This window comes from Alexandromys fortis, unplaced genomic scaffold, assembly GCF_014885135.2.
Source record: "Alexandromys fortis isolate MF-2015 unplaced genomic scaffold, M_Fortis_MF-2015_v1.1 scaffold_32, whole genome shotgun sequence".
Taxonomy (NCBI): Eukaryota; Metazoa; Chordata; class Mammalia; order Rodentia; family Cricetidae; genus Alexandromys; species Alexandromys fortis.
In genome coordinates this window covers 12,006,715-12,033,981 of record NW_026067938.1, presented here as the reverse complement: position 1 = coordinate 12,033,981, position 27,267 = coordinate 12,006,715, and the positions used below count along the sequence as shown (strand labels likewise).

At 38.9% G+C, this 27,267-nt stretch overlaps 1 protein-coding gene across 2 annotated transcripts in view; it reads left to right on the top strand.

Annotated features, from left to right (window-relative positions):
• Window positions 1–2,447: 2,447 nt before the first annotated feature.
• Micu3 (mitochondrial calcium uptake family member 3) overlaps window positions 2,448–27,267 on the top strand; it is a 69,505-nt gene continuing 44,685 nt past the window's right edge. For both annotated transcript variants that reach the window (XM_050147282.1, XM_050147281.1), the window contains exon 1: window positions 2,448–2,856. In XM_050147282.1, coding sequence (XP_050003239.1) covers window positions 2,494–2,856 — 363 coding nt within the window. In that variant the 5' untranslated portion in view covers window positions 2,448–2,493. The remainder of the gene's footprint in view (window positions 2,857–27,267) is intronic.

Sequence of the window (27,267 nt, the reverse complement as noted above, 5' to 3'; positions counted from 1 at the left end):
TGATCAGAGAGTCCGGTTTTATCCCATGCTGTTTCAGTCACAGTCCAGCTGGCTTTGGTGAGCTCCCAATAGATCAGCCCCACTGTCTCAGTGGGTGGGTGCACCCCCCGTGGTCCTGACATCCTTGCTCGTGTTCTCCCTCCATCTGCTTCTCATTGGGACCTTGGGAGCTCAGTCCAGTGCTCCAGTACAATTTTTAAGGTGAAAAAACAAAGCAAGTAGGGCAATTGTAGATTAGAGAAGATGACATGTAAGAGATGCTATGTGTCCTAGAACTGCAAAGAACTAAACAAACAAATGTTATAAAATGCGTGTGTATATGTTTATGAAATGAAAATGATTATGTAACAGATCCATAAGGTGACCCATCTATTCAGCCCCATATTTCAAAGTGTGGCCTCCAACATACTGCAGTTGCTGCTGTAGAGTCAGGACGAGACTCCGGATCTCTAGCATGTAATTTCCAGTTGTCTAAGATACATACTTTCTTTCTTAATCCTTGCATTTTCACTTTTTCTTTTGGGACATTCTTTTTTCACTTAGACCACAGTGAATGCAATTTCTTTGAAATTCTGAGTTCTAACTGTGGAGTATGGACTTTGCAGGGGTGCAGGGTAGTCATTGGTTCCCTTTAGAATTGACCCAGAAGAAGAGGGAAGTTAGGCTGAATCTATTATTCATCCAAACATAGTATCTGAAATTTCAAAAAGGCCCAAATCCCTAATGCCATGGCTTCATATCACTTTTACTTTGATAAATAAACTTGGAACACTATCTATAGAGATAACAATTTGGCTATTTTGCTGTGGCTATTGTTATAGAGCATATAAGAAAACAGTGAGTTTTCTTAACAGTTTGGGTTTAGAAGAAACAGAGTGTGGGAAGTTAGATAGCTTCTGGGCACAAGGACACATTTTTATCGCACACTGGAGTACTAGGTCACTCTTACAAGAGAATTCAGTGTCTCCCCAGAGAAAATACTTGGGAGAAAATATGACCTATAAGTTTATTAAAACTGGAGAAAATAGATAACTATGGGCATATGTCATATACATATAACGTCATCTTTGCTAACTCATTGTTTTCCTCATGTGTAGTAACTATATATTTCTTTCCCATTTCTTTTCAAAGCTTCTTAGCTTTTTAACATGCCACAAATAAAATCTAGTCTGTCCAAGATTTCTAATAATAGCTCATGTTGGAAAATTACAAAAAAATCAGGAAATTGCATTCAGCTCAAAGAAGACAAGTTTAGAGTAAGTTACAAACACTGCTATGTGCCCCCAGGAAGTAAGTGCTTTGGGAAATCTAAAAACATCAGAATTCAGAGATGACAAAAAAAAATTTTGAGAAAAAAAATCCGGGAAAAGTAAGGAGTCTTCCTGGCAGCATTAACAGGCATAAGTGGAAAAACAGATATCCTAAAATAGATATTGTCCTTATACGTCATAGACATTTTTTTCTTACCATTTTTAGTAGCTTTGAGGAAGTAAAGTTCTATGAGCCTATATTAAAGCAAAATGTATTGCAGCATATGCGATAGGTTACTTGCGGGTAAAGGGTGAGGTACAGTAGTAGAAGGATGTAGGCCAGAAAACTTTATTTTGGTTGCCTCTGACAGTCCTTAGTTTATAGCAAGGACAATAACCAACTAATTGAAACTACTGGACTTTATTGTCTGTCCTACATCTGAAACATTTCAGGGGTCCTGGCACCATTCTACATGAAGAGCAGGGCAAACATAAGCCAGCCATAAAACTGACATTGACAATGTGCACGCAAAAGTATATCGTGCAGAAAAATAAAGAGGGCACAGCACATGTCAGTTACAGTTACACCAGCAGCCTCACACAACAAAGGACAAAACGGAGCCTTAAGAATTTTGAAAACCCTCTGTTTCACATACTCGACAGTTTTATTGGCCTAATATCACATACACTAGTGTCCCCCCAAAACAATATTAACGCTAACTATAAATCTTTAGCCTATCCTTGCCCAAGGTCCAGAAACCATCATTCTGGAGTCGAAACACCTATTTTAAATTCAGACATGCAGTCTTTATGACTTGAAGCAAATGTCACTTTGTTTCCTCGATGCTGTGCACGTGAAGATTCTTCCACAAGTCACTCCCAGGGTGTCCGAGGACGAAGCACGGAGAGGAGCCGGGCGCCTCTGGGAGGGGCGCCGGGTGGCCCCGCAGCCTGGGCTCCCGGAGTTCCGCCCACCAGCGGTTCCCCGGGGTTGGGTCCCCTTGCCAGGTGCCGCGGGCTGCGGGGCGGCTAGCTACGACGATTGCGTGGCTGAGCAGAAGATCCCGGCCTCCCCGGGGCTCCACAGCTCTCCCGAGCGGCTCCGGGCAGGGCTCGGGCGGCGGCGGCGGTCGCTCGGCGGCAGCACGGGCTCGCCCCGCGGCGATTTCTCGCGAGGTTTCAGCACCGCCCCTCCCGTCCCCCCGCACCCCCCCCCCTCCGCGCTCGGGCCCCGGCTCCCGCTATGGCTGCGCTCCGGAGGCTCCTGTGGCCGCCGCCTCGGCTGTCGCCGACTCTCGGCCCTCAGCAGCCCTTCCTGTCACCGTGGGGGCGGCCTGCAGGGACGGCTCCGGTGCTGTCGGGCCGGCCCTTCTCCTGCCGCGAGGACGACGACGAGGGGGCCGTGGCTGAGGCGGCTTGGCGGCGGCGGCGCTGGGGTGAGCTGAGCATCGCGGCGGCGGCGGGCGGGGGGCTGGTTGGCCTCGTGTGCTACCAGCTGTATGGGGACCCCAGAGCAGAGCCCTCGGAGTTAGCGGCCCCAGAACCCGAAGACCCGCCCCGGGCCAGGGGGCTGCTGCCCATCCCGGTGGCTGCTGCTAAGGAGACGGTAAGTGCCCGAGCGCGTGCGCGCCCCTGGCAGGTGACGGCGGAGAGTTGGGCTGCCAGGTGTCCGACCTGCGCAGGGAGGGCTTGGAGGGGCGGGGGTCACCGGGACACTGGACAGTGGAGGTGGTGGAGGCACTGAGGACGCTGACAGCGAGTGGGCAACCCTCAGTAAGCGACGCAGATCAACGCCAGGCGTCCCTGTTCGCAGGGATGCTGCGAAGATGTGGGAGATGCTGTCAGTGATGCATCAGGACCATAGAGGTTGCTGCAGCGACCGTCGAGCAACCAAATGCAAACCAGACCCTCCCTCACCACGCACGTGTCACACATAAAGGACTTGACAGGCATAAAAACAAAGACGTGATGGAGGGCCGCATGAATAAGAGGGCGAGACCGACTGAGCAAGGCAGGAAGGAGAGAATGAGAGGAGAAGCAAGTGCAGGATGAGTTTTGAAGGTGTCAGAACAGATCAAAATCTGCCGCATTAGTGTATGGGAATCCCATGAAAGATGCTGCCAAACTGGAAAAGAAAGGAAAAAATTATTCAATCCCTGAAGTAGTAGGTAAAACAAACCAGAAGATAGATAGGACGGGAATGATGGTAAACTGTGAATGGAGCCAGCTCCTGCAGAAGTGACACATGGAAATGTTGGGCTGTAATGTAGTTTGTGACATAAGGTAAGGCAAGGGTAAGGGGCCTGGTGTTGTTTTGTTTTGTCAGAGCTCTGAATTTAATTGTCATGTAAATGGCTTAGAAACTTGGTCTTGATTATACTTCTACTCCAGGACTAGAAGAATAGAAAACTAGATTAGGTGAAAATAATTTAGGAAAATGGCAGCTATGCCCCTTTAAACCTTACTAAAATTGTATAGTGTTTGTACTGTAAGTATACAATAGTGAGCAGATACAAGTACACAGCTTTTTTTTTTTTTGGTATGGTTTGGGTGAAGGTTGGCTGTGCATTTAGGTTAGGGAATATATGCTACACTATTCACCTTCGTTTAGTGATAAATCATAAACGCCCTATGTAAATTAATTTTATACAAAAAAACATAAAGTACTGGCAAACACACTCAACCTTGGATCCCCACAGAACAGATATGCTATTTTGTGGCTTAGGGGAACAGCATGACATTAGCATCTTGATTGACCATGCAAGAACTTTAATTGACTATAGTTGATCTGGAAATAGATTACCAAGGTAGGGAGCGTGCACATAGTTTTTTTCTTTCCTTCTTTTTAAAAATTGACTTTAGATTTACGAGACCTTATCACCTGACTGTGCTCAGAAAGCCAGACTTTGGCTTGGACACTGCTAGTTGTGCCATTATAGATGAAGTCTGTATGAGTCCATGCCAGCTCCTGTGTCTGTGAAAGAGACTAACAGGCTCAGAGGGTGCTCTGGGAGTTCAATAAGTTAATGTATTTGGAGCTGAATGGAACAGCGGGTGTGTAATAAGCAGCCAGTGGATTTATTTTGCCTTCATTCATATTTCATGGTTTTTGTTTGTTTTTATGTTACTGGTGGTCAATTCCAGGGCATCGTGCAAGCCACACAAGTGCTCTACCACTGAATAATCTCCTCAGCCCTTTATTATCTATATGTATTTGTTTACATTATTATTGCTTCCATTGTACACAATCCGTGTATTATGTAAGAAGTAAAATGATCCTGAAGCCCTGTGTCTTACCCTTCCCATAGTATCTGATTCAACATTATAGTTGTCACACCCTTTGCATGTGGTAGTTTTTCCTTCTGTAAAACATTTTATATTTTTTTGTTATTTGAATATTAAAATTTTCACCATAATGAGCTTTGACTTGAACACTTTTTTCATTGCTTGTGTTAGGTACTTAAAGGCCTTTCATTACAGAAATTCATGTTTAAATGTTTCTTGTAATGTAGCTGGGAGGTACACACATTTAATCCCAGCACTTGGGAAACAGAGGCAGGTGGATCTCTGTGAGTCTGCGGCCAGCCTGGTCTACAGAATGAGTGACAGGACAGGCTCCAAAGCTGCACAGTGAGACTGTCTCTTTAAAGCAAAACAAACAAAAAGATTATAGTAATGTTTCTTATATTATTTCTCTTCTTTTTCTTTTCTGGAACTACTATGGGTCTGAATTTAAGCCTGATATCCTAATTTAATTCTAATGCTAATTTAAATTAAAACCAAAAAGCATGCACAGAGCATTATAACCAGCCTTCAGCCTAGCTACACTAACTACAAAGATCATTCACATTTAGAAGACTAGGTTCGGCATACAACCTGAAGGAAGAAATATTTATTCTTTCGACTCCATCCAGATTTAGGGTTTGTATTAGTTACGTCTCTTTGTTGTTGTTGTTGTTGTTGGGGTTTTTTTTTTTTGTTTGTTTGTTTTTTGAGACTGGTTTTCTCTGTATCTTTGGAGCCTGTCCTGGAACTAGGTCTTGTAGACCAGGCTGGCCTCAAATTCACAGAGATCCTCCCTGCTTCTGCCTCCCAAGTGCTGGGATTAAAGGCGTGCACCACCACTGCCCTGCAAGAAAGCGAAATCTTATCTTGGTTCACAGTGTCAGAACAGCCCTTCTTGGTGGAGATGTCCTGGAAGCAGACATGTGAGGCGGCTAGTCACATTGCAGCCACAGTCAGGGGTGGAAAGATGCTTGCTCATGCTTAGATCACAATGTGATTTTTATTCAGTGCAGTGCATGGAATGATGTCATGCACAGTTTTTCTTTTTTCCATACCAATTATCCAGTCTAGATAAACTTCCTAGTAGACATGCTGAGAGGTTTGTTCCCTGGGTGAGTTTAGATCCTGTTGAGTTGACAACCAGCATTAGCCACCACGGGTTGGACTGTTTTAAGAACAATGTAGTTACCCTCTTAGAGACTTACTATATAATTTATCTTTAATAATTTTAAAGAAATGAATGATACTCCAAAGGTTAAAGAGGAGAAGTCTTTAAAGAAGTCATTAAAACAATTATACTAATCCTATACTTTGTTGCATTTATGAGTTCATGTGTGTCATATGGTATTTTGTCATATATACACACAAATATATATGTGATAACATGCATATATACATTTGAATATGAAATATCCTCAACAGCCTTGTTTGTGATCCCCAGCTGGAAGCATTATTTGGGAAGGTTATAGAATCTATAAAAGGTAGACCCTTGATAGAAGAAGTTATGTCTCTTGGATAGGTTTTGAATTCTATAACCTGGCCCTACTTCCTATTCTCCTTCTACTTCCTGTGAGAAAATGAAATGTGATCACCCTTCTTCCTGCCAGACTATCTTCTGCTACATCACATACAGTGATGGGTTGTAACCTCTCTAGAACCTTAAGCCCAATTAACCATTTTCTCCTTTAAGTTGCTTTTTGTCAGCGTATCCTATCATAGCAACAGAAAAGTAACTCATCCACATGCTTTGTAGAAAAATTAAGGTGAGCTACTTTACCATCTTTACCAAGTTTTCCTTTTTTCCTTCACCTTGAATTTATCAAGCTAAGACAAACATTTCAAGAAGAAACAATGTCCGATTCCTAACACCGGTTGAAGTTACAGCATTCTAAACCACTTCTTTGGAAAATTCAATTCACTTTTTCCCCAGCACCTAACAGACACCCAGCGCCAACATTGGGAAGCAAAGAGTGTGGAAATTTCATGCTGATGTATAAGTCAAGTCTTGCCCATGAGAGACAGCTAGTATTTGACTTGTTCTCATGCTTGCTGACCCTCGCCTCCAGATGTAGGGATCTTCAAAGGAATGTTTAAAAATAAAGTGTAGTAATTAGTGATGAACATGGAATGGTAGACTACATTATAACCCTGGATGTCTTATACATCTTATACAGAGGTATCTCAATGTTTTGAACCTGAATCCACAGTGTTTTCTAAGGTGTTTTCTGTCATGCTGTCTCATCTTCAGGGCTGTTGTTTATTTTGGAGTTTTTCTTCTTATTGAGGCATAATTTGTGAGAAGCCACATTGTTTGGATAAGACTTAGAACTATGTGTCTTCATTGGGGTTTTTATTGCTGTGAGGAAACACCATGAGCACATTAACTTTTATAAAGGAAAACATTTAATTGAGGTTAATTTAATTTAATTGACTCACAGTTCAGAGGTTCAGTCCGTTTTCACCATGTTGAGACATGGCAGTGTGCAGACAGACATGGTGCTGGAGAAGTCGCTGAGAATCCAACATCCTGCAGGCCACAGGAAGTAGACTGTCTCACCTGGTGTGGCTTGAGCATATATAAGACCTCAAAGACCTCCTCCACAGTGACACACTTCCTCTAACAAGACTACACCTACTCCAACAAGGCCAATGTACGTCCTAATAGTGCCACTCCCTTTGGGGGTCATTTTCTTTCAAGCCACCATACTGTATCTGGATGTTTTGCTCTAATCTTCCATAAAGAGCGGTTTTAGTTTTCAGAGTCACTTCTAAGTTTTGTGGGCCTTAATTTCAGAGACTATTTTGCATATGAATGTTAAAATTAAAGCCCCTTGCACATCACCCCATGAAAATTGACAGTGACTGTTGTTCATAATATACTGTTACTTTACTGATGCTAGAAACTGAACCCAGGCCACTGAGCAGACAAGTCATATGCTGTACTACGTACCTGTGAGGACTAATGAATAGACACTTAGGTTATAATAGCTTGAGCAAGTATAAACAGAATAATTATAGTTTTGTAATAGCGGGTACAAAATCTATACTTCTATTTCTACCACTCTAAGCATATAATAAAGTTTTTTGTTTATATGCATCCTTATGTATTTCTCAGCATTAGTGGTCAAGCAAATGCTTTTATGCTTTTCTTACTTTGAGATGTTGCGCATGTAAAATTATGTATTGAGACTTCTGACCACCTGGCTCATAATAACTATCAATTTAGTAATTGTGTCAGCAAGTGGCTCCTTTCATCTCTAATTAGTTACTTCTGCATCACTTTGATCATATAATCTGACATAAAATAAACTTAAGCTAGCAAAGATTTATTATGATTGAAAGTTTTCAACCTATCATGGCAGAGAAGGCATACATAGCAGTTCAGTTCACAGTTCAGAAACATGTGGAAACAGTTGACATCATGGTGGACCACAAGACAGAGCCAAGTGGAAATCATCATAGACTCACTTCAGTGACATCCCTAATATACACTAGACCTCACCTCACCTAGAGTTCCTTAAAAAGCACCACAAGCTGAGGAAGAAGTTTTCAAAAGAGAAGCATGTAGGGGCATTTCAGACTGAAATAGTGACCATCCCTCACTTCCCATTTTTCTCTTTTTAAAATTATGCGCAACATGTCCATTGCCCTTGATATGCTAAAGAATAATGCACTGTCTAGAGGTGATCATTTATGGTAAGGGCCATAAGTCTTTGTAAATAATTGTTTCTGAATAATTTATGAGCAAACAAATTACATCTTCAATTATTAATTTGTGCATCTAGCCCTAAGTGATTAATATTTTTTAAACTGTTGTATCAAACATTTTTTTGCTCTTCATTTCACGAATATAGTACCAAGATTTTTGTTACACATTACACTTGGAAGTAAAATAAATATATCAATCTGTCCATTGTTCATTTAAATACTTTATTCATAGATTATTTATTAGGGGATAATGTGGTGGTATGCATCTGTTAGGGATTGATAAATGAAATAAAATTCATAGATGTTCTGTTTATAACTTAGTGAGAGCTCAAATAACTATAATATTCCACAATACAATGAATGATATGATGGGAAAAATAGAATGTACCATAGAACCACACAGGAAAGAAATATACCCTAGACTCCACACCTTAAAAATGCATCTTCTTGGAATAAGTACCATTAAGATAAGACGTGAAAAATTAATAGGAACTATTAAAGAAGGAAATGAAGCCTGGTGGGTAGTATAGTAGCAGGGGCCCAGAGTTTAAATCCCAGTATCACCATCAATAAAATAAGTTTTTTTTAATTATTAAAGAGTGAGATGAGGGTAATGATGAAGGAAAACTTCCAGTTAGCATAGGTCAGACTCTCATGAGAGCTGTCTGTGTGATAGACATGAAGTTGGGAATCATCAGGTATTAAAAATCGTAAGAAAGAATGGTATGGTTTGCACTATGTGAGCAGCAAAGCAGATTAAGGAAAAGCATGAGTGACTTAAAGAACTGACCAATAGAGCACTGCAGCTATGAGAAATAAAACCAAGAGGATCATGGATAAAGGCAACAGGAAGTTTACTGACAGAGATACTGAGGGAAGCTTGGGCAAAAGAGACCTCAAAGTCCACCTCCACAGTGGCACATTTCTTCCAACAAGACCACACCTAATAGTGTCATTTCCTTTGAGGGTTATTTTCTTGGGGGTCATTTCACATTCCACTCCCTGGCACCTAAAGGCTTATAGCTATATCATAATGCAAAAATACATTTAGTTCACCTTCAAAAGTTCCCACAGTCTATAACAGTCTCAAACTTGTTTCAAAATCTAGTCTTTTCTGAGACACGTGGCAATCTCTTAACTGTAATTCCCTTGTAAAAATCAAAATCAAAAAGCAGATCATATACTTCCAGCATATAATGGCACAGGATATACATTACCATTCTAAAATGCAGGGAAGGGAGCATAGCAAGGAAACACTGGACAAAATTTACACTGAAAACCAGGTGGGCACACTCTAAACTCAGCAACTCCATGTCTGATGTCAAAGCACTCTTCAGATCTCCAAGTCTCTTCAGCTTTCTTGACTGAAACACTCTTCTTTCTTTTGGACCGGTTCCACACCCTGTTAGCAACTTTCCTCAGCAGGTGCCCTACAGTTCTGGCATGTCTTTAACATCTTGGGGTCACCAAAGCAATCCAGGCTTCAACTTCTCAGCTTCACATAGTGGTCTCTCTAGACCTCAGTTCAGAAATACCCTTCGCACAAGCCTGGCTTCAGTAGCTTTATTCCACAACTCCTTCCTTCTTTCCTTGACTCTAAAGCCAAAACCTTATGGCCAGAGCTGCCACGTTCTACTGTTGGCTGCAACTGGAACATGGCCCTCTCGTTCAATTACATCGTCACGAACTGTCTTTCACCGCCTAAGTTTGGCTACTTTGAAAATTGCTCTGTCTACCAGGCTGGCTTCAAACTCAGAGATCTGCCAGCCTCTGCCTTTCTAGTGCTGGGATTAAAGGTGTGCACCACCACATAGGTCTCTAAGCTTTTCTTTAGTTTCTTTTCACAAACTGTAAATTTAGCTAGGTGGAACCTTGCCCATTATTCCAGTTCTGACTCCATCTATCTCCTTGAACACAGAATTTTGCTGCATTCCACTTCCTGGTGTTCTTTTTCACCTCAAAATTTTTATTTTGTATTACCCTCCTCAGCTTGCTTCTTTTCATTATAAATCTCATTAGAATTACCACTACAAACTACATGACAGAGTCTATTCTAGGCTGTTTTGAGATTTCATCTGCAAGCAGAATTAATCCAAAACTCTTCATTTTAGCCTTAGGTAGACTCTTCAGACAAAAGGACAAAAGGCAGACACTTTCTTCACCAAAATATCACAAGAATGTTCACTAGGAAACATAACCATATTCTTCTCTGTAACCTCTTGAGCCAAGTTCCTACAGTTCATCAATGACATTCAGCACCACTGTCTTCCATTTTTTTTGATGTTTTGTTTGTTTGTTACTCTTTACTCTTTGGGAAGCCCACCATCCAGATTCCAAATAATCGTACAGAGACTTACTCTTTCTTATGAATAGCTGGCCTTAGTTTGGCTTATTTCTAGCCAGCTTTTCTTAAGAAAAATCATCCCATCTACTTTTTGCCTATGGGCTTATCTTTCTCTATTCTATATAACTTTCTTTACTTCTTACTTCGTAACTGACTGGGGGGGGGGCTGGCCTCTGACATCCTCCTCTCCATTTGTCATTCCCCCTCTTCTCTTTTTCTCCTATTTATTCTCTTTGCCTGGCAGCCCCACCTATCCTTCTCCTGCTTAACTGTTGACCATTCAGCTCTTTATAGACCAATCAGGCATTTCACACAGGCAAAATATCACACCTTCACAGAGTTAAACAAATACAACATTAAAAAGTTGCATCATTAAACAAATGTTCCACAGCATAAGCAAATGTATCACATCTTCAACTAATATTCCACAACATATAGCCATTAAGCATTACTTAAAACATTTCATTGCTTTCCAAACCCAAAGTACCAAAGTTTAAATTACTCCAAACAAATACATGGTATGACCTATCATAATAATATCCCAGTCCCTGATACCAATTTATGTCTTATTTAGGATTTTCTATTACTGTGAAGAGACACCATGACCACAGCCACTCTTTTTTTTTTTTTTTTTTTTTTTTTTTNTTTTTTTGGTTTTTCGAGACAGGGTTTCTCTGTGGTTTTTGGAGCCTGTCCTGGAACTAGCTCTGTAGACCAGGCTGATCTCGAACTCACAGAGATCCGCCTGAGTGCTGGGATTAAAGGCATGCACCACCACCGCCCTGCGACCACAGCCACTCTTACAAAGGAAAACATTTAGTTGGGGTGGCTTACAGTTTTAGAGGCTTAGGCCATATCATCATAATGGAAACTTGGTGCTGTACAAACAGATGTAATGCTGGAGCTGAGAGTATTACCTCTTGCAGACAATAGGAAATCATCTGAATCACTGGGTGGTATTCTGAGAATAGGAAACCTTAAAGCCTGCCCCCACAGTGACACACATCCTCCAACAAGTCTATACCCACTTCAACAAAGCCACATCACCTAATAGTGCCACTCTCTTTGAAGGCTATTTTTTTTTCAAACCTTTCCAATATACAAGAATTTTAAATACTTCTATTGTTTTCTAGTTTTTTATTAGTATGAAACCTGTCTAGTTGATAATTTGTATTGACTAGGTAAGATTTTTGTATTTTTCTGTTCCCTGGAAAGGATATGATAGAAGCTACATGCGTCAGTTCTTTTAAGATAGCTCCACTCTATTATAATATATTGTATTCAGATATGGTCATCTAAACTTTTTCCATCCCCTTGCACATCTGACAATATAATGTGATTTGTATTTTCTGTATGCACACTGTTTATAGGAGATTAAGGAAGAGAGTAAAACAAGATCTGTCCTAAATATGGAACGATAATTTTATGCAAGCTTAAGCGACATTATTAAAATACTCTGTGACAAACAAAAATAAAATTCTCTTCCTCATGACATGATCAGAATCTAGTTAGCTCAAGTATATTAGGGTCCTAAATGTAATAAATAAACCCTAAAAATATTTAGAGGAATGTGTCTTAGTCCTGATTTTGAAAACAAAAGTAAAATCCAGAAGGGGAAGTAGACAGAGAAGTCCTGGAATGGCAGAAGACATAACACAGCATGCAGTGGGAATAACTATGCAGAGTGTATAGCGGCGGGCTGTAGACTGGTACGAAAAGAGTGCAGACTTTGCTAGACAAAGTGAACAGGTAAATTAAAAATGTTCAGATGGCTGACAAGCACATGGAAAGGTATTTACCACCACTAAAATAGAGAAATACAAATTATAACTACAGTGAGGAATTCTTTTTTACCAACTAGAATGCTCAAATATGAGCTATAGTAAAAGTCAGCATTGATGTGGAACAACTTAGTTCTACGCTGGTTATACATGTACACGTTCAAAAAATAGTTTGGCATTTTATTGTCAAATAAGGACTCACATTTCTCTTTCTCCAGAAATTCTTTCTAAGGATAGGAGTGTAGCCACTGGCAGTACTTGCCTATGTGGTAGTTTGAATGAAAATGTCCTCCATGGGTCAATGGGAAGTGACATTAGTAGGTGTGGCCTATTGGAGGAAGTATGTCCCTGGGGTGGGCTTTGAGGTTTCAGATGCTCTAGCCAGACCCAGTGTCATTCTCTTTTCCTGATGCCTGCTAATCCTGATGTAGAACTCTCAGCTACCTCTCCAGCACCATGTCTGCCTATATCCCACTATACTTCCCTCCATAATGACAATGGACTAAACCTCTGAACTGTAAACCAGCCCCAATTAAATGTTTTCCTTTCTAAGGGTTACATGATTATGATGGCTCTTCACAGCGACAAAAATTCTTTAACTGAGACACTCACCATGCACAAGTCCTGGCTGGGAAGAAAGACTGTAAGGGGATGAAGAAAGGGGACAGAAGACAAGGGACAAAGACAGTCTAGTTGGGGGTCGGGTACGATTCCATGTTGTCCAAAATTCTGAGAAAGTGAAACCTGTGCCACCCAACATTCCAGCCAGAGTCTCCTTAACTGTTCTTAATACAGGCACATGGTCTCTTTTTGTGTTTATCGTAGAAATTATCTATCAGATATAAATTTTCTCAATTTATTACTTTTTCACAAGTAGGTTTACCTACTTCTCAACTTGCTTCCTTTCTTCTAGTCCCACAGAAGAGAACTTTCCCTGTGAAGCTAGTGAGAAAAGTTCACAGTTCATATATTTGCATTTGCTGTCAACTCTGTTGATACATCAGGAGTTAGAGCTACTCTAGCTATAGGGTGATACTGGGTACTCAGAGAATCCTGAACCTACGTCTTAATAGTAGGATGTCAGTGAGCTTTGAGGCTGTTACTAAATGAACAATCTGTATGTGGGGTGGTGAGGAAGATCATAGGTTGTGTATAGAAGTCCTCTTAACAGTTGAGTAGGAATGCCTACAAGTGCTAAGGCAAAGTGGTAGTCAATATAGAATCAGTGCACACACCTTTATTAGCACTAGTCACTGGAACTGCCGGATACAGATGGCAGGCGAAATTAGAGACAGAAGTGAACAGGGTACTTCCATCATCATTTACCAGAAATTGGTTAGTAAATGAGAGAGAACATATTAACTTAATTAAATATGTTGAATTCTTGGGGATAGGTTGACTTTTAAAGGTAAATGAGAATTATTGGACCAATATAAGGACTAGTGCACATTCCAGGAAGATTTTCTTTTCCTTGAGATGTTCTCTTCTGTAGGAAACATTCTTGAATCCCAGTCCCCAAATTATGACACAGAGACTTGTTATTATTAGTTATGAATGCTCAGCCTTAGCTTGAGCCTTTTTCTAGCTAGTTTTTTTTTTTTCATTAAATTAACCCATTTCTCTCAGTCTATGTGCTGCTCTGGGGCTCATTTACCTCCTCAACTTACTGTCCATCTTGCCTTCCTGCTTCTTCCATATCTGGCTTGCTAGCTGCCCTTTTGTCTCTTCCCATTTATCCCTCAGCTCCATTTATCCCTCCTCTGCCTCGTTATTGGTCGCTCACTTTTTTAATAGCAGTACATCTTTACATTGTTAAACAAATGCAACATAAACAAATACAATACATCTTTACATAGTTAAAAACTACTCTGCAACAAAACAAATATAATACATCTTTACTTAGTTAAATATTCATTCCACAACAATCCTCTCCATGAAGATGTGTTTTCATTTTGTTTCCCATTAAGAAATTCACATCATCTTTAAGACCCATATCAAGTTAATGCACAATATAATCTTTTAATATCATTGTTTTAGATATATAGTTAACAAGACTTCTTTATGTTTCTATCTTCCATATGATTGATTATTCAGGGACTCAGAGAGCAAGGTAAGCTTGTTTTCTTTAACAGCTTCCAAGATTAATCAGAATGCTGATATTATACATAACTACAAGGTTAAAAAAAACAGGAGAACATAAATGTGTATCAGGCCTGTTAATGACATATATTCCAATCATGCTATTACACTTTCTAAATTTGATAATATGTGTATATCTAAGTGCAAGGTATTGAGAAATGTACTCCAGCTATATGCTTATGAAGAAGGGGAAGCAGGTTAGATTGGAAATTGGTGGAATCTTCCTTAATGATGAACCACTTCAAAATGAAACAACTTTTCCTCCAGTGCACGATATGATAATCACCCTTTTCCATTTTCAGTTACCACCAAGTCTGTTTTTCCTGTTTGATTGAGCCACACTGAAAGCAACGTATTGACTGTCCATCTAACGCTATGAAGCTAGAATGAACATATATTATCTTTTAAACACTGAAAGTGAGTTTTCTTTTTTCTAAATTGACACAGTACTATGTTGGAAATTCTCTTGTGAGAAAATACAATATGTTGTCTTAGCTATCAAGAACAACTATTTTCCTTAATTGACAAATCTTTGACTGTTTCAGTGTTCCTCCACTTCTTGTCTATATATTTTCAATAAATGTCTTTTAATTCATTGAGTTAATGTAGTTTTTCTATTACTCACTTCAAATATCATGTCTTAATATTTAAGCTTTCACTTTAAGAATGTTATATTTTACTTAAAAAGTGTTAAAAGATTAAAAATAGATAAAACCCCAAGTCTAAGAATTGCAACAAATATAACTATATAAGATATAACATATAGGTGTGTGTGTATGTATGTGTACATATCTATATATGTTCATTCCTTGATAATATCAGTCTATAAAAGTACACTCCCACTGGCTTAATGAAACTGTGGCATTTGCTTTCTTGTTTGAGTTCCAGAGTTTCCTCATAGTAGGAGAAATTTATTGACTTTAGTTTTTGCTAAATTAAACACCTCAATGGTCCTAGAGCCATTTCCCAAGAGCGTTGTATGATCTGCTGGCAAGTTGGGAGCCTGCCCTGGCAAAAGCTGTGCAGATCCTGGAGGCCAAGAGCTTAAAAGAATTTGATCTATTTCTTTGAATGACAAGTATTTCTCTGCTTGTCTTGGTACCTATCTCACACTGAAGCCATTTCCAGCATTTTTGTAGGTAGTTTAAAGAAGCATCTGAAAAATAGTCTGCAAGAAGCCGGGCGGTGGTGGCACACGCCTTTAATCCCAGCACTCGGGAGGCAGAGGATCTTTGGGACAGGCACCAAAGCTACAGAGAAACCCTGTCTCGAAAACCCAAAAAAAAAAAAAAAAAAAAAAAAAAAAAAAAAAAGGAAAAGAAAATAGTCTGCAAGAGTAAAATTATAAAAACTTACTTAGAACTGTGTGTTAACTGTGCCTTTACAAACGCTTCTCAAATACGATAGGATATATAAAAACACTGACTTCTCTGCCACTCTCTGTCTCTTTGACAATGATTAAACCATTTAACCTTTCAGGGAGATCGTTTCATCCCTTCAGAAGTATCATGGGATTAGGATCCATGAAGTTCATTTCACCTATAAAGATCTTTAGTGCTAAGTAGCATCTTATTTGGTTAGTGTTTTTTTCAATTTTATTTCCATCCCACAATTCCCTGTAACTCTTAGTTTAATATCTGTTTTAGCTGGGTGTGGCTATACATGCCTATAATCTCAGCACCTGGAAGCCTGAGACCACAGCATGGTTAGGTCAAAACCATCCTGAGTTATACAGAAAACTCTTCACAAACTGTCATTCAAATCAGTTTTTATAAACTTAATTATTGGTTTTATAAACTTGGTCCCAGATCATTTCTCTTTGGCTTTCACTGCTATTACATTTAAATAACCCTTAGATAAACAAAACAAAAGCATCAGTAGGATGGATAGAAATAGACTGCCAAGACTAAATCATCTGTGGTTTAGAACTTATTCAAGCTCTAAACAGTGGTATAGCTATCTGCTTGGGAGGTTGAGGCAGGGACTGCAAATGTGACTGGGTTAGACAGTAAGAGCCTGTCATAAGAAAAGGGCTGGGTGCATAGTTTAGTATATAGTAAGAACTAAATCAGAGTTGTGTTTCAGTCATTACTTTAAAACTGTGTCTCTGATTGGATGGTGGAAGTACACGCCTTTAGTTCCAGCACTGGGGATGCAGAGGCAGGCGGATCTCTGTGGGTTCGAGACCAGTCTGGTCTGTAAAAGTGAGTTCCAGCACAGAGCTGTTACAGAGAGAAATCCTGTCTTCGGGGGGAAAAAAAAGATTTTTCTGTAATCATTCCCATTTACCACAAAGCTCTGTGTGTGTGTGTTTCTTGTTTTTTTTTTCTTTTTAAAAAATTCGATTTAGTGGGATGTTTTTGTTTGTTAACCTGATTGCTCGTATTCTCAAGAAAGAGAAAAGAAAGGAGGCGTGGAATAGGATGGGTCAGGAGATGGCAAGGATCTGGGAGGAGGTGGGGGAGGGGAAGCCACTATGAGAATATATTGTACAGAAAAAACTTTTTCAATAAAGACATAAGGAACAAAATTAGATCATTGTGATAAAAATGTTGCTCAAATGAGTTAAGGTATATAACTTAACTTTAAAGCTCTTATTTTAAGAACTAGCAAAATTTAAATATATGAATTTTAATGGACAAATTATATATCACATATATAAGCATATGTATAACATGTCTGAGACCATGCATCCAATCCCTAGTGTATAAAATAAAAACAATAAACATTGTTTTCAATGAGTTCTGTAATGAAAAAATGAACATTATTTTAAATTTTTATACCTTTTTTCGTTCACGTATTTTTTATATGCTTTTATATAATCTTTCCAAACTTAAGAGTTAAGAAGTAGTATATTTATCTTTCAGAACTAAAAATTAATATTTTGATATTTTTACATTTTTATTCAGAAATATATGCTCCCTAAGTGTACTGTAGTTTTTAAGAGCAATAATCTTCTTTCAAAAACAAAGCAAAATAACAGGCCATTTTAAAAACAGATTTAAATTCACAACAAAATGTAGCAGAAAGTAAAGATTTTTCATATACCTACATATGCAGTTTCTCCTACTACCAGTATCTGGCAGCATGATATGTTTGATACAACTGATAGACTTATATTTACAAACTATTACTCCCTAGTACTGATAGATATAAATATATACACATTAAAATTCCACTCTTAGTGTTACACATTTGTGCTTTCTAACAAATGTCTGTTGTAATATTATACAAAATCATCTCTGTGAGGGATGAGCTATGAAGAAGAGATTACAATTTGAAAGAATACCCCAGGAATAAGCAGACTTGGGAGGAAACCTGCCTAGGTCAGAATTTGAGTAGTCACAGAATCTCTAGGTGCTGGGCCAAGGCTAACAGACAGAGACTGGCTTGCTTGGACGACAGTGTGAAATCCTACCAGTAGGGTGCCATTTGTTCAGTGCTGTCTAGTGGATTTCCCAAAGCCTGGGGCTGCCAGAGTTTCTACGGAGGTTGTTGGTTAGTTAACCTTGACATCGGTCAAAGAAGCAGGCAGTTCCTGGTGGCCAAGGATTCTGGGTGTGATCTTAAGAACTGTCTTGTTTGTTTTCAGGTGATCCATAGCATTCGCAGAGTAAAATGCCCACTTGGTAAGACTGACCTGCTGGAACATCTTTAAAGTTTGTGTGAGAGTGTAGAGAAAGGGGCAGAGGAGTTGCTCTCTGATTGGCAGTATGCACTGAACGTTGGTGGCCTCTACAAATCATCTTGAAGCTCTGACCTATGTGGCTGTGACAGAGATTGGGCTGCTCAGGAATTGTCAAGGTTAAATGATGACACGGAGATAGCATCGTCACCTCTTCAGAGAGGACACAAAGTGGGTATTTGCAAACCAGTAAGAGGACCCTTACAATCAAACAGATATTCCACCTCCCAAACCATTAGAAATGAATGTCTGCTGTTTGTGCTGACTGGTTTTGGCAGCTCAAGTTGAGTAATATAGTTGGTAAGTTCAGGGTAATTTACTTGGGGGAAAAAATGGTGTAAACACTGATGTTATATTTGTGTTCCTGTCTTTTAATTGCCTCCTAGAAAAACTGTCTTAGAGCCTGTATGCCAAAGTATATATAAAACTGACTTAAAAGATTCATTTTGGCTCGAGGTTTCACAGATTTTAGTATATAGCCCTTGACTCCTTTATTTAGGACCCACCATAAACAGAACACCGTGGCTACAGAAGCATGAAGCTCATGTCGGGGCAGAAAGGAAGCAGTGGGATGAGAGAAAAGGTCTGGGAATAAGACACAACACTACCAGAACACTCCCCCAGTGACTGACTTCCTGATTTAGGCCCCACCTTCTACAGTTCTCATCACGTCTGAGAATGGTGCTGCCAGCTGGAGAGCAGGCTTTAACACAGAAGCCTAATGGGCACCTTCATGTTGAAGCCGCAGCAGAGGCATTGTACTGGCCGAGTGCATAGCTAAAGATTTTGCCTTGAAATCTAGCTGTGACTCAAGAAGTAAAGAGTATCTGCATGTTGTATGTGCTAGGTGTCTGTAAGTGAGTGAGGCTGGGAGAAAAGTGATAAAATATAGGGCAGGTAAGATGCTCAATGAAATGCAGGCAGCTGGAATAATTTTATCCCCATGGACAAATGTAGTGAGCATCCAACCTACAGCAACAGAGAGAGACTTAGTTTAAACCTGTGACATGAAGCTGAGCATTTAGACTATTTCAAGAGTCAGCCAAATAAGATCTTGATTACCAGAGAAAGTATTCTCACTAATTTTTGCTTTGTCTTTATAATTTGTAGGCTTAGTATTTAGCTGTTTTAAAGCTAAAGTTCAGCAAGATAGTTTTTTCCCAAGGTTACCTAAATAGAAAGTGGTGAAGCTGACATTTGAACATAAGCCTGAAGGATTGCAAAAGCAGTGTACTTTTATTCCAATATACCAAGTTGTGTAATAGGAACGAATACTGGATTGGGTGTCAGAACAACTGACTTCTAGTCCTAACTTCGTTTGCTGTCTCTATGACCCTGGTGACATCCTCTATAGACTGTTGTTAATTCTTTTCAAGATTAGACTAATACATTTTCTATTTGCTTGTGAAAAGATAATATACTAATGTAATTAAAATCTCAAATATATATTTTTATAAAAGATAACACACTATTCTTAAGTAACAGTTGAGTGCTTAATCGAAAAACAGGACATTTACACCACCACCTCTAAGGCTAGGAATCATTGCAGAAGAGACACAGAAAGAATGTAAGAGCCAGAAGATAGGGAGAAAAGCTGTGAATATTGACTTTGGGGAATGGCAAAGCCAATGTAGTCATAGCCTCACAGCAGCTGTGGATGTCTACAGTGAACCTGCACAATACTGTGTCCGCCAGCAGGCAATCGGTCGTATATTAAGAAGGGCCCATAGGCCACCCTTCCCAGATGAAGTGAGTATTTCTTATAGAAGGATTTTATGGTAGGGGCAGTCAGCATCTTTAGTTACATATTCACTGAGGTGTCCACTAGGCTCTAACCCCATGATCACGCAGGTGATTCTGGTTAAAGTCATTGGTTCTCAGAAGGAGAAGGTGTTTGAAAGGGAGTTTTGAGAGGAGAGGGCTTAGTGGAGTGGCTAGGAGGTTCAAGAGGGAGACAGTTAAAGTAATCAACATGACCTTAATGTCTGAAATTGTCAAGAACAAATTCAACGAAAGTTACAAATCTTTTTAAAAAGAAAATACACCATTTTAAAATTTGTTTTATCTACATGTAAACATATATACCTATAAACAAGAAAATTTAAGACAAACTTTTCTTTAACTATTTTCCCCACTGTTTTTTATATCACCCCTAAATCTACTGTATCCATTTCATTGCACATATTCTTATCTAAATTGGTTTTACCAAGATATACTTCATATGCAATTAGTAATAGGCTTCCATATTCCACCTTCACTTTATATTGTCCACTGATTGCTTGTACAATTTTCTATTTTCTGTTTTCCTGATTAGTGAAGTAGAGAAATTTTTATTTTAGGACAAGGTTTCTCTGTGTAGCCTTGGTTGGCCTGAATTTTATATATAGGCCAGGCTGACCTTGAACTCACAGAGATTCCCCCTCCTCAACCTCCTGAGTGTTGTGACTAAAGGCATGAGCCACCATGACCAGCTTGTGGTAGAGAACTTTTTAAAGAATTATCTATTCTTGTGTTCTTTCACCTATTCTTGTGTTCTGAGTTTGATTTTATCATTTTCATGCAGGTAATTTTACTATGAATTACATACCTCTATCTTTATGTGCAAGTATCTACTATAAACTGATATAACTTCCACATTTTTCCCAAGTAACTTGCGTGATTTATTTTTATTTTCAGTAAGCTTAGCTTCTTGTTTAAAATCATTGTGATATTTTTAAAATCATGTCATACAGAAATCAACTTTCTACTTTTTATGAAGTTTTTATTAATTATTTCCCAGCCTGATAACGTCCACATTTTTATGTTGTTGATGATTTTGTGAAGAGTGGATAAATGGTTAGTTTATATAGCCTATTTATTAGAAATAATATTAATAATCACCATATATGTTCTGTTACTCAGATTTTCTCATGTGGTTTCTTTCCATTTTAATTGAGATTTATCAAAGACTCAACTCTGATTCATTTAATTCATAATACTTTTCTCTAGCGGTTACTCAGTGATCTATAGCTACTTGTTTCATGGTTAGTTATGAGTTTTTCATTGTCCCATTTAATACTTCTAGTCTTTAATTCCATGTATTTTCATTTTATCAATAGTGTTTAACTGTGCAAGTTCTAAGGAACATTTATATGGAGTGTTGAAAAGTGCTATATGATAGTTTCTCTTTCTGTATTTGTGTGTGCTGGGTATCCTGTACATAATAAACCTTCACTGTACTAATGAGCAAACCCACTAATCCCAAGAGGTTATTTTTTTTTAATGAGGCATTTTAGCGCTATCATATTTATTGTAACTAGGAACATGTTTGCGTTTCCTTTTGTTGTTTTATGAATATATGTTCCTGCTGTGTCTTTTGTCATTAGATTGGATCTATTTATTGTGATTGGGAACATGTTTGCGTTGTTTTTGCTGTTTTATGAGTATTTTCTTTCTTTGTATCCCTTGGCATAGATTGAATCCATTTTTTTATTTTTGTCTTTCTAGAGGTTTGAAAGTTGAACATTCTGTTTTTAGTTTTCAATTTATTTCCTATACACAAAATTGAGTAATCTATAATAATTAGATATCTTAGCATAGGATCTTGATAAATTTGAGACCAACCTTGTCTATATAGCAAGTTCCATATCATCAAAGGCTATATGATGAAACTTTATGTGAAACAGTCTGTAATATGTTGAAATAAGGAGCAGCGGGGCTGCGTCCCCAACACCCCAGCCGCTTGGCTAGCTCATGCCCGAAATAACAACACACAAACTGTATTCATTTAAAGAACTGCTTGGCCCATGAACTCTAGCCCTTACAGGCCAATTCTCGCACCTGGACTAGCCCATTTCTAATGGTGTGTGTAAGCACCCCAAGGTGCGCTTACCGGGAAGATTCTAGCCTAAGTCCATCGTGGGTTGCAGCTGCCTGGGAGAGCAGAGCATGGCGTCTCCGGTCCCTCTGGAAGCAGAGCAGAGTCTGACCTCACTTCCTCTTCCGCCCAGAATCCTATTCTGTTTACTCCTCCCAACAATGTTCTAACCTATGAGGCCAGCCAAGCAGTTTCTTTAATTAACCAATGAAATCAACAGATTGATATATGACACTCCCACATCAGTAATATGTGTATCTGAAAATTAAAGATAAATCATTAAAAGGAAATGTCCCATTCTAGAAGGGCACATGGTTATGTTTTACACTATCATTTCTGCATCTATATTTTACTAATGTATTTTAATAGATATGTATTTGTTAATTTTCTCACTGATATGACCAAGTACCTGACAAGAAGCTACTAAAGGGAGATGAAGATTATACAGTCCATTATCATGGTGGGGAAGGCATGGCCGCTGAGAGCTCTGACAGGAATGGGTGCAGTTGGTTTATCATCCTTTAGCACTCGGGAAGCAGAAAGACAGGAAAGCTGAAAGGGCAGAGACCTTATGATTCGCCCCCTTCTACCCTAGGTGATCTATTCCATCTGGCCCATTTCCCAAAGGTTTTACAGCCTCAGATTAGTGGCATGAGCCTGGCTTTACAGTGACACACTTTCTCCAGCTAGGCCCCATGCCCTAACAGTTCCACACATTTCCAGACTGTCACCAATGAGGACCAAGGATTCAAACACATGAATTTCTTGGGGGAACATTTAACATTCGAACTGTAACAAAATAGCAAATTATTGTAATTTGTTTGTTTGATTTTCCTTTTTCAAAGTGCTGAGGATCAGACCCAGGATCTCACTCATGCTCAGCCTGGGCTCTATCACTGAGTTACACTCTAGCTTTGATGTAACTTTTACAACTCTATTGTAACTGTTAACAGAGTCTCCATCTAACAGTTACAGTGAGTGTACAGCTGCAGTCAAGCACTCACTCATCAGCAGACGCTTGAGAACCTATTAGAAGTCAGAAATTCCTCTAGGCACTGGGAAACCCAAGAAACTAAGTAACTGTTGTTGCCTATGTGATAAATGAGAGAATGGGGAATAACTATAGATAAAAAGAAAAGAAGATTAAGGGCCAATTTTAGGGCATGGTGTAAATTGAAAGTATTCCAAATGGGAAACAAAGAGAGATGGCTCCGTGGTTAAGAGCATTTTCTGTTGTTGAAGAGGACCAGGGTTTGATTCCTTGTACTCACAAGTTGTTTATTGTATAATTCCAGTTCTAGAGGATCTTATACCCATTTCTTGCCGCCTTGGGTGTCACCGCCCTAGAGGTGGTGCGACTGTGGAGCTGATAAATGAGGAGGTCTACAGTCTGATGCAATAACCAATTTTATTCAAAGCATCAGACAATTTGTGCTCTGAAGGTTAAGAGGAATCACACGAGTAAAGTGTACAGTCTCAATAACAAGCCATTGCCAGGCAAGCATATGCCTCCATAGAAGCTTATAAACAAATAACAACAGTCAGTTGTATTGAATAATCTAAGGTAAACTTACTCCTATCTGCTACACCCGGGAGGGGCATGAAAGCCCAGCCAAGAACAACTCCACAAGTAGTCCTCCAGCTTTCTTCCACAGTATGCCAGGCACTCACGTACACCACATGTACAATAAATAAGTAAATGTATGTAATTTGAAAAGATTAACTGTACCATTTTTTAAAAAAGAATTCATTGTTGTTGAAGAAACTAAAGTCACAAGACTTTTGTGTTGGTATCATGGAGTTTTCTCACAAGTGTGGCACCTGGACATTAAACACAGCATGGTGAGCAAACATACATGCAGGCAAACACTCATGTATATAAAAAGAAAATTTTAATTAAAGGAACCAAAAAGGAAATGCCAGTTGGACAGGAATAGCAGAACAATAGCAGGTTTGGGAAATCGACAAAAAAAAAAAAATTTCAAGGGAGTTACCAACTGTGCTAAATGGTGTAAGATGAAAACTGAGAGTTGACCTATGGATTAAGCAACAAGGAAGTCATTGACAACCTTGACAAATAGTTTTAGTGGAGGAAGAGAGTCGAGCCTGCTTAAGTTCAAAGGAAAATGAGAAGAAATCTGAGACAGGAAATGTAGACTGCTTTCTCCAATAGCCCTGCTGGAAAAGTAGGAAAGAAGTAGAAGGGAGGAGAAGAGAGCTAGCTAAATGGGGAAGGAAGACAGGCGCTTTCTAAGGTGGGGGTAGTAGTGCAATGGGCCTACTCAAAGGGAAGTGTTCAGTAGAGGATGAAAACCGTGAAATTGTAGGTCAAGGGAGGTAGGTGTTAGAGGAATAAGGTATTCAATAAACAAGAAGACAGAAGCTTCAAGCAGTAGTTCGTGGTTTTGCACTGCCTTCTTAGGAATGTCCTCATTTATAGCTTATCAGTTATTAAGAAATGTACTTGACGAATCTATAAAGAATAAGCTATTGCATCAATTCACATAGAAACATAAAACGTGGAGCCCGTGAGATGGCTTGTCAGTTAAGAGCAATGGCTGCTTTCAGAGAACCAGGGTTGATTCTTGGCACCCATGTGGAGACTCACAGCCATCTGTAACTCCAGTTCCAGAGTATCTGATGCCCTCTTCTGGCATTCATTGGCATCAGAAATGCAAGTGGTGCATAGACAAAACACCCACACACCTAAAACAAAACAAAACAGCCTCTCATAAATGGCCTGTTCTTATTAACACCTTTATTCTTATCTGATCTCAGCCAGGAATATACTACTGGCTTGTCTTCAGCTGTGTTTTTCCATATAGATTTATTTTTTTTAAGCATCAAAACATTTTACCTTGAGTACCTTGGGATTTTCCCGCCCCGGGAATTTGATGTTTAACCTTTATTTAGACCACCCAGCAAGCTAAGAAAGTGCTACCTCTTTTATCTTCTTAGACTCTTAAATAAGCCTCAAGCCATATGAGAAAGTTAACATAATACTACCATGAACAGCTTTTGTAGCTACTTGAAGAAAATCATAAATATGGCCCATAAGATTCTTGCCCAACAGATTCCTAAATGTAAATGTAAAAAGTTACTTGGTCTTTAATGTTTTATGAAAATTGTTGGTACAGTTGCCAGCATCAGATAGGACCTATTACCAGGTATTCAATTTCCTATGTATAATTGAATACATTAAAATTTAGTATTATTTGATTTAATTAAAGCAAATGTATTTTAAAGGAAATTAGTAATGATGTTTATTCTAAATTATCTGGTTAATACAAATGATATTTACTTTTCCTGCTATTCTTCATTCTCATTTCTCTGTTTCTTGATTGCTAAAAAGAAATGCAATGTACACTGTTCAGGTAATTGTTTCAAATTACCTTTTTATGGTATTATCAGCTTGTAGGCATTAATTTCTCTAATTGTCTAGTAGTAAATCCCTTATCTGGCATTTAATCTTGCCTCCCTGGGAAAACCAGGCCTTACCACAGAGTAAATTTTCACATTGCTGACCCGAAGTAACACGAGACTGTGTCTTGGCAGTGAACCTTTGCTTTCTGTTATTCATAGGAAGGATAATGATGTACTCTGTTGCCTCGAGGCCCTAGTTAAACTCCAGTAATAAGTAACGTCTAAATATTGTTTGCAAAGGTTTGCACTGGGAAATTCCAGGACCATAATTGCATTGACACATTATTTTTGTTTCTTTTGGAAAGCACGTTAATTAAAAATAGAACTTTTAAAAATCTCTGCTTTAAGTTCATCTTATTTCAGTCAGCTTGAATTTAGAGGATCTACACAGTAAACTAGAAATGTTTACTAATTTTTATTACTAAATTATATATGTGCACATGTGCAAGCACACTCACATGATATGTGTGCATGAGTAAACAGATGCACTTGCTATGTGTACGTGTGGCCAGGAGAAGCCGTCAGCTGGGTGTCCTGATAACCACCTTATCCCTTGTCAAATGTCTCTCAGTGAACCTGGCACTGGTTGGATGGCTATTATGCCACAATAGTTGCTCCCACCCCCAGTTCTGGAGTTATAGGAGTCCATGCACCCACATCCAGCTTTTATATGGGTGTAGGGGATTTGATATCAGGTCTTTATTACTGTAAAAGAAATATTCTGATGAGCTCTCTACTCAACCCCGAATTTCTCCCTTTTTTATGAGTAGGAAACCTGAGATTAGAACCTGAAGTGAAGCTCACCGATTCTTAATAGTGAAGAAATGATAGATTTTTGTAGAGATAAGATTTCCCAAGCGTTCCTCACTAATGTGAAAAAGAATGTCAACTGTTCTAATTTTCTAGAAAGTGTAAGATGCAATTTCTTAGATGGAATAATAATAAAAGACAGGTCTAAATTTTCTGTGAACTCTAGAAGGCTATGGTTTTATCTTCTACTCTGTGGCCCTGTGAGTACAGAGGAAGCAGGCCAGCTTTGAGGTCTGTGCTTGGGTAGTTTGAAACAGGTGTTTTAAAACATCTACTGTGAAATTTTTCCAGCTCATTATCAAAATTCACTACATGCAAAAATCCTTTGGGTCTGAGGAGCCAAATTGGTAGAGCACTTGCCCATCATGCATGAGGCTCTGGGTTCAAATCCAAGCATCACGTGAAATCAGATGTGGAGGTGCTTGTCTGTAATCTCAACTTGGGAGTGGAAACGGGTGTCAGAAAGTCATTATCATCCCTAGCTGCACAGAGGGCCTGGACTTCATCAGACCATATTCCAAAACTGCAAAGAATTTTAAAGTCCTATGGCAGTGCCTTCCCATAAGTGCATGGTGTCTGCATTTTCCTTTTTTGTTAAAAAAAAATAGTGCTATAAGATTTTTTTCAAAGTCTTGTTAGAATATTTCAATTTCAAGCCACAAAATTCTAGCTGTATCACATTTAGTTGTTAATATTTGTCAAAATTATTCATGTGTTGTTTCGTTATTTGGGAATTTGGTACTTTATTTTCAGAGTGAGGTTTGCTAACAATGATGAAAGAAGTTTAACTTTCAGAATTTTAGAGTTAGAGCTCTAGTTATTTTGGTTGATATTTTAATTATAGGACCTTGTCACTAGATTTAGTTTAGGAATACTTCAATTTCTAATTTGAGAGTAAAATAGGAACATCATAATCTCAGCTCTACTTAGTTGAAATTATGTTTTTATAAACTATAGAGCAACTACTGCTCAGCTTTCTCTAGATA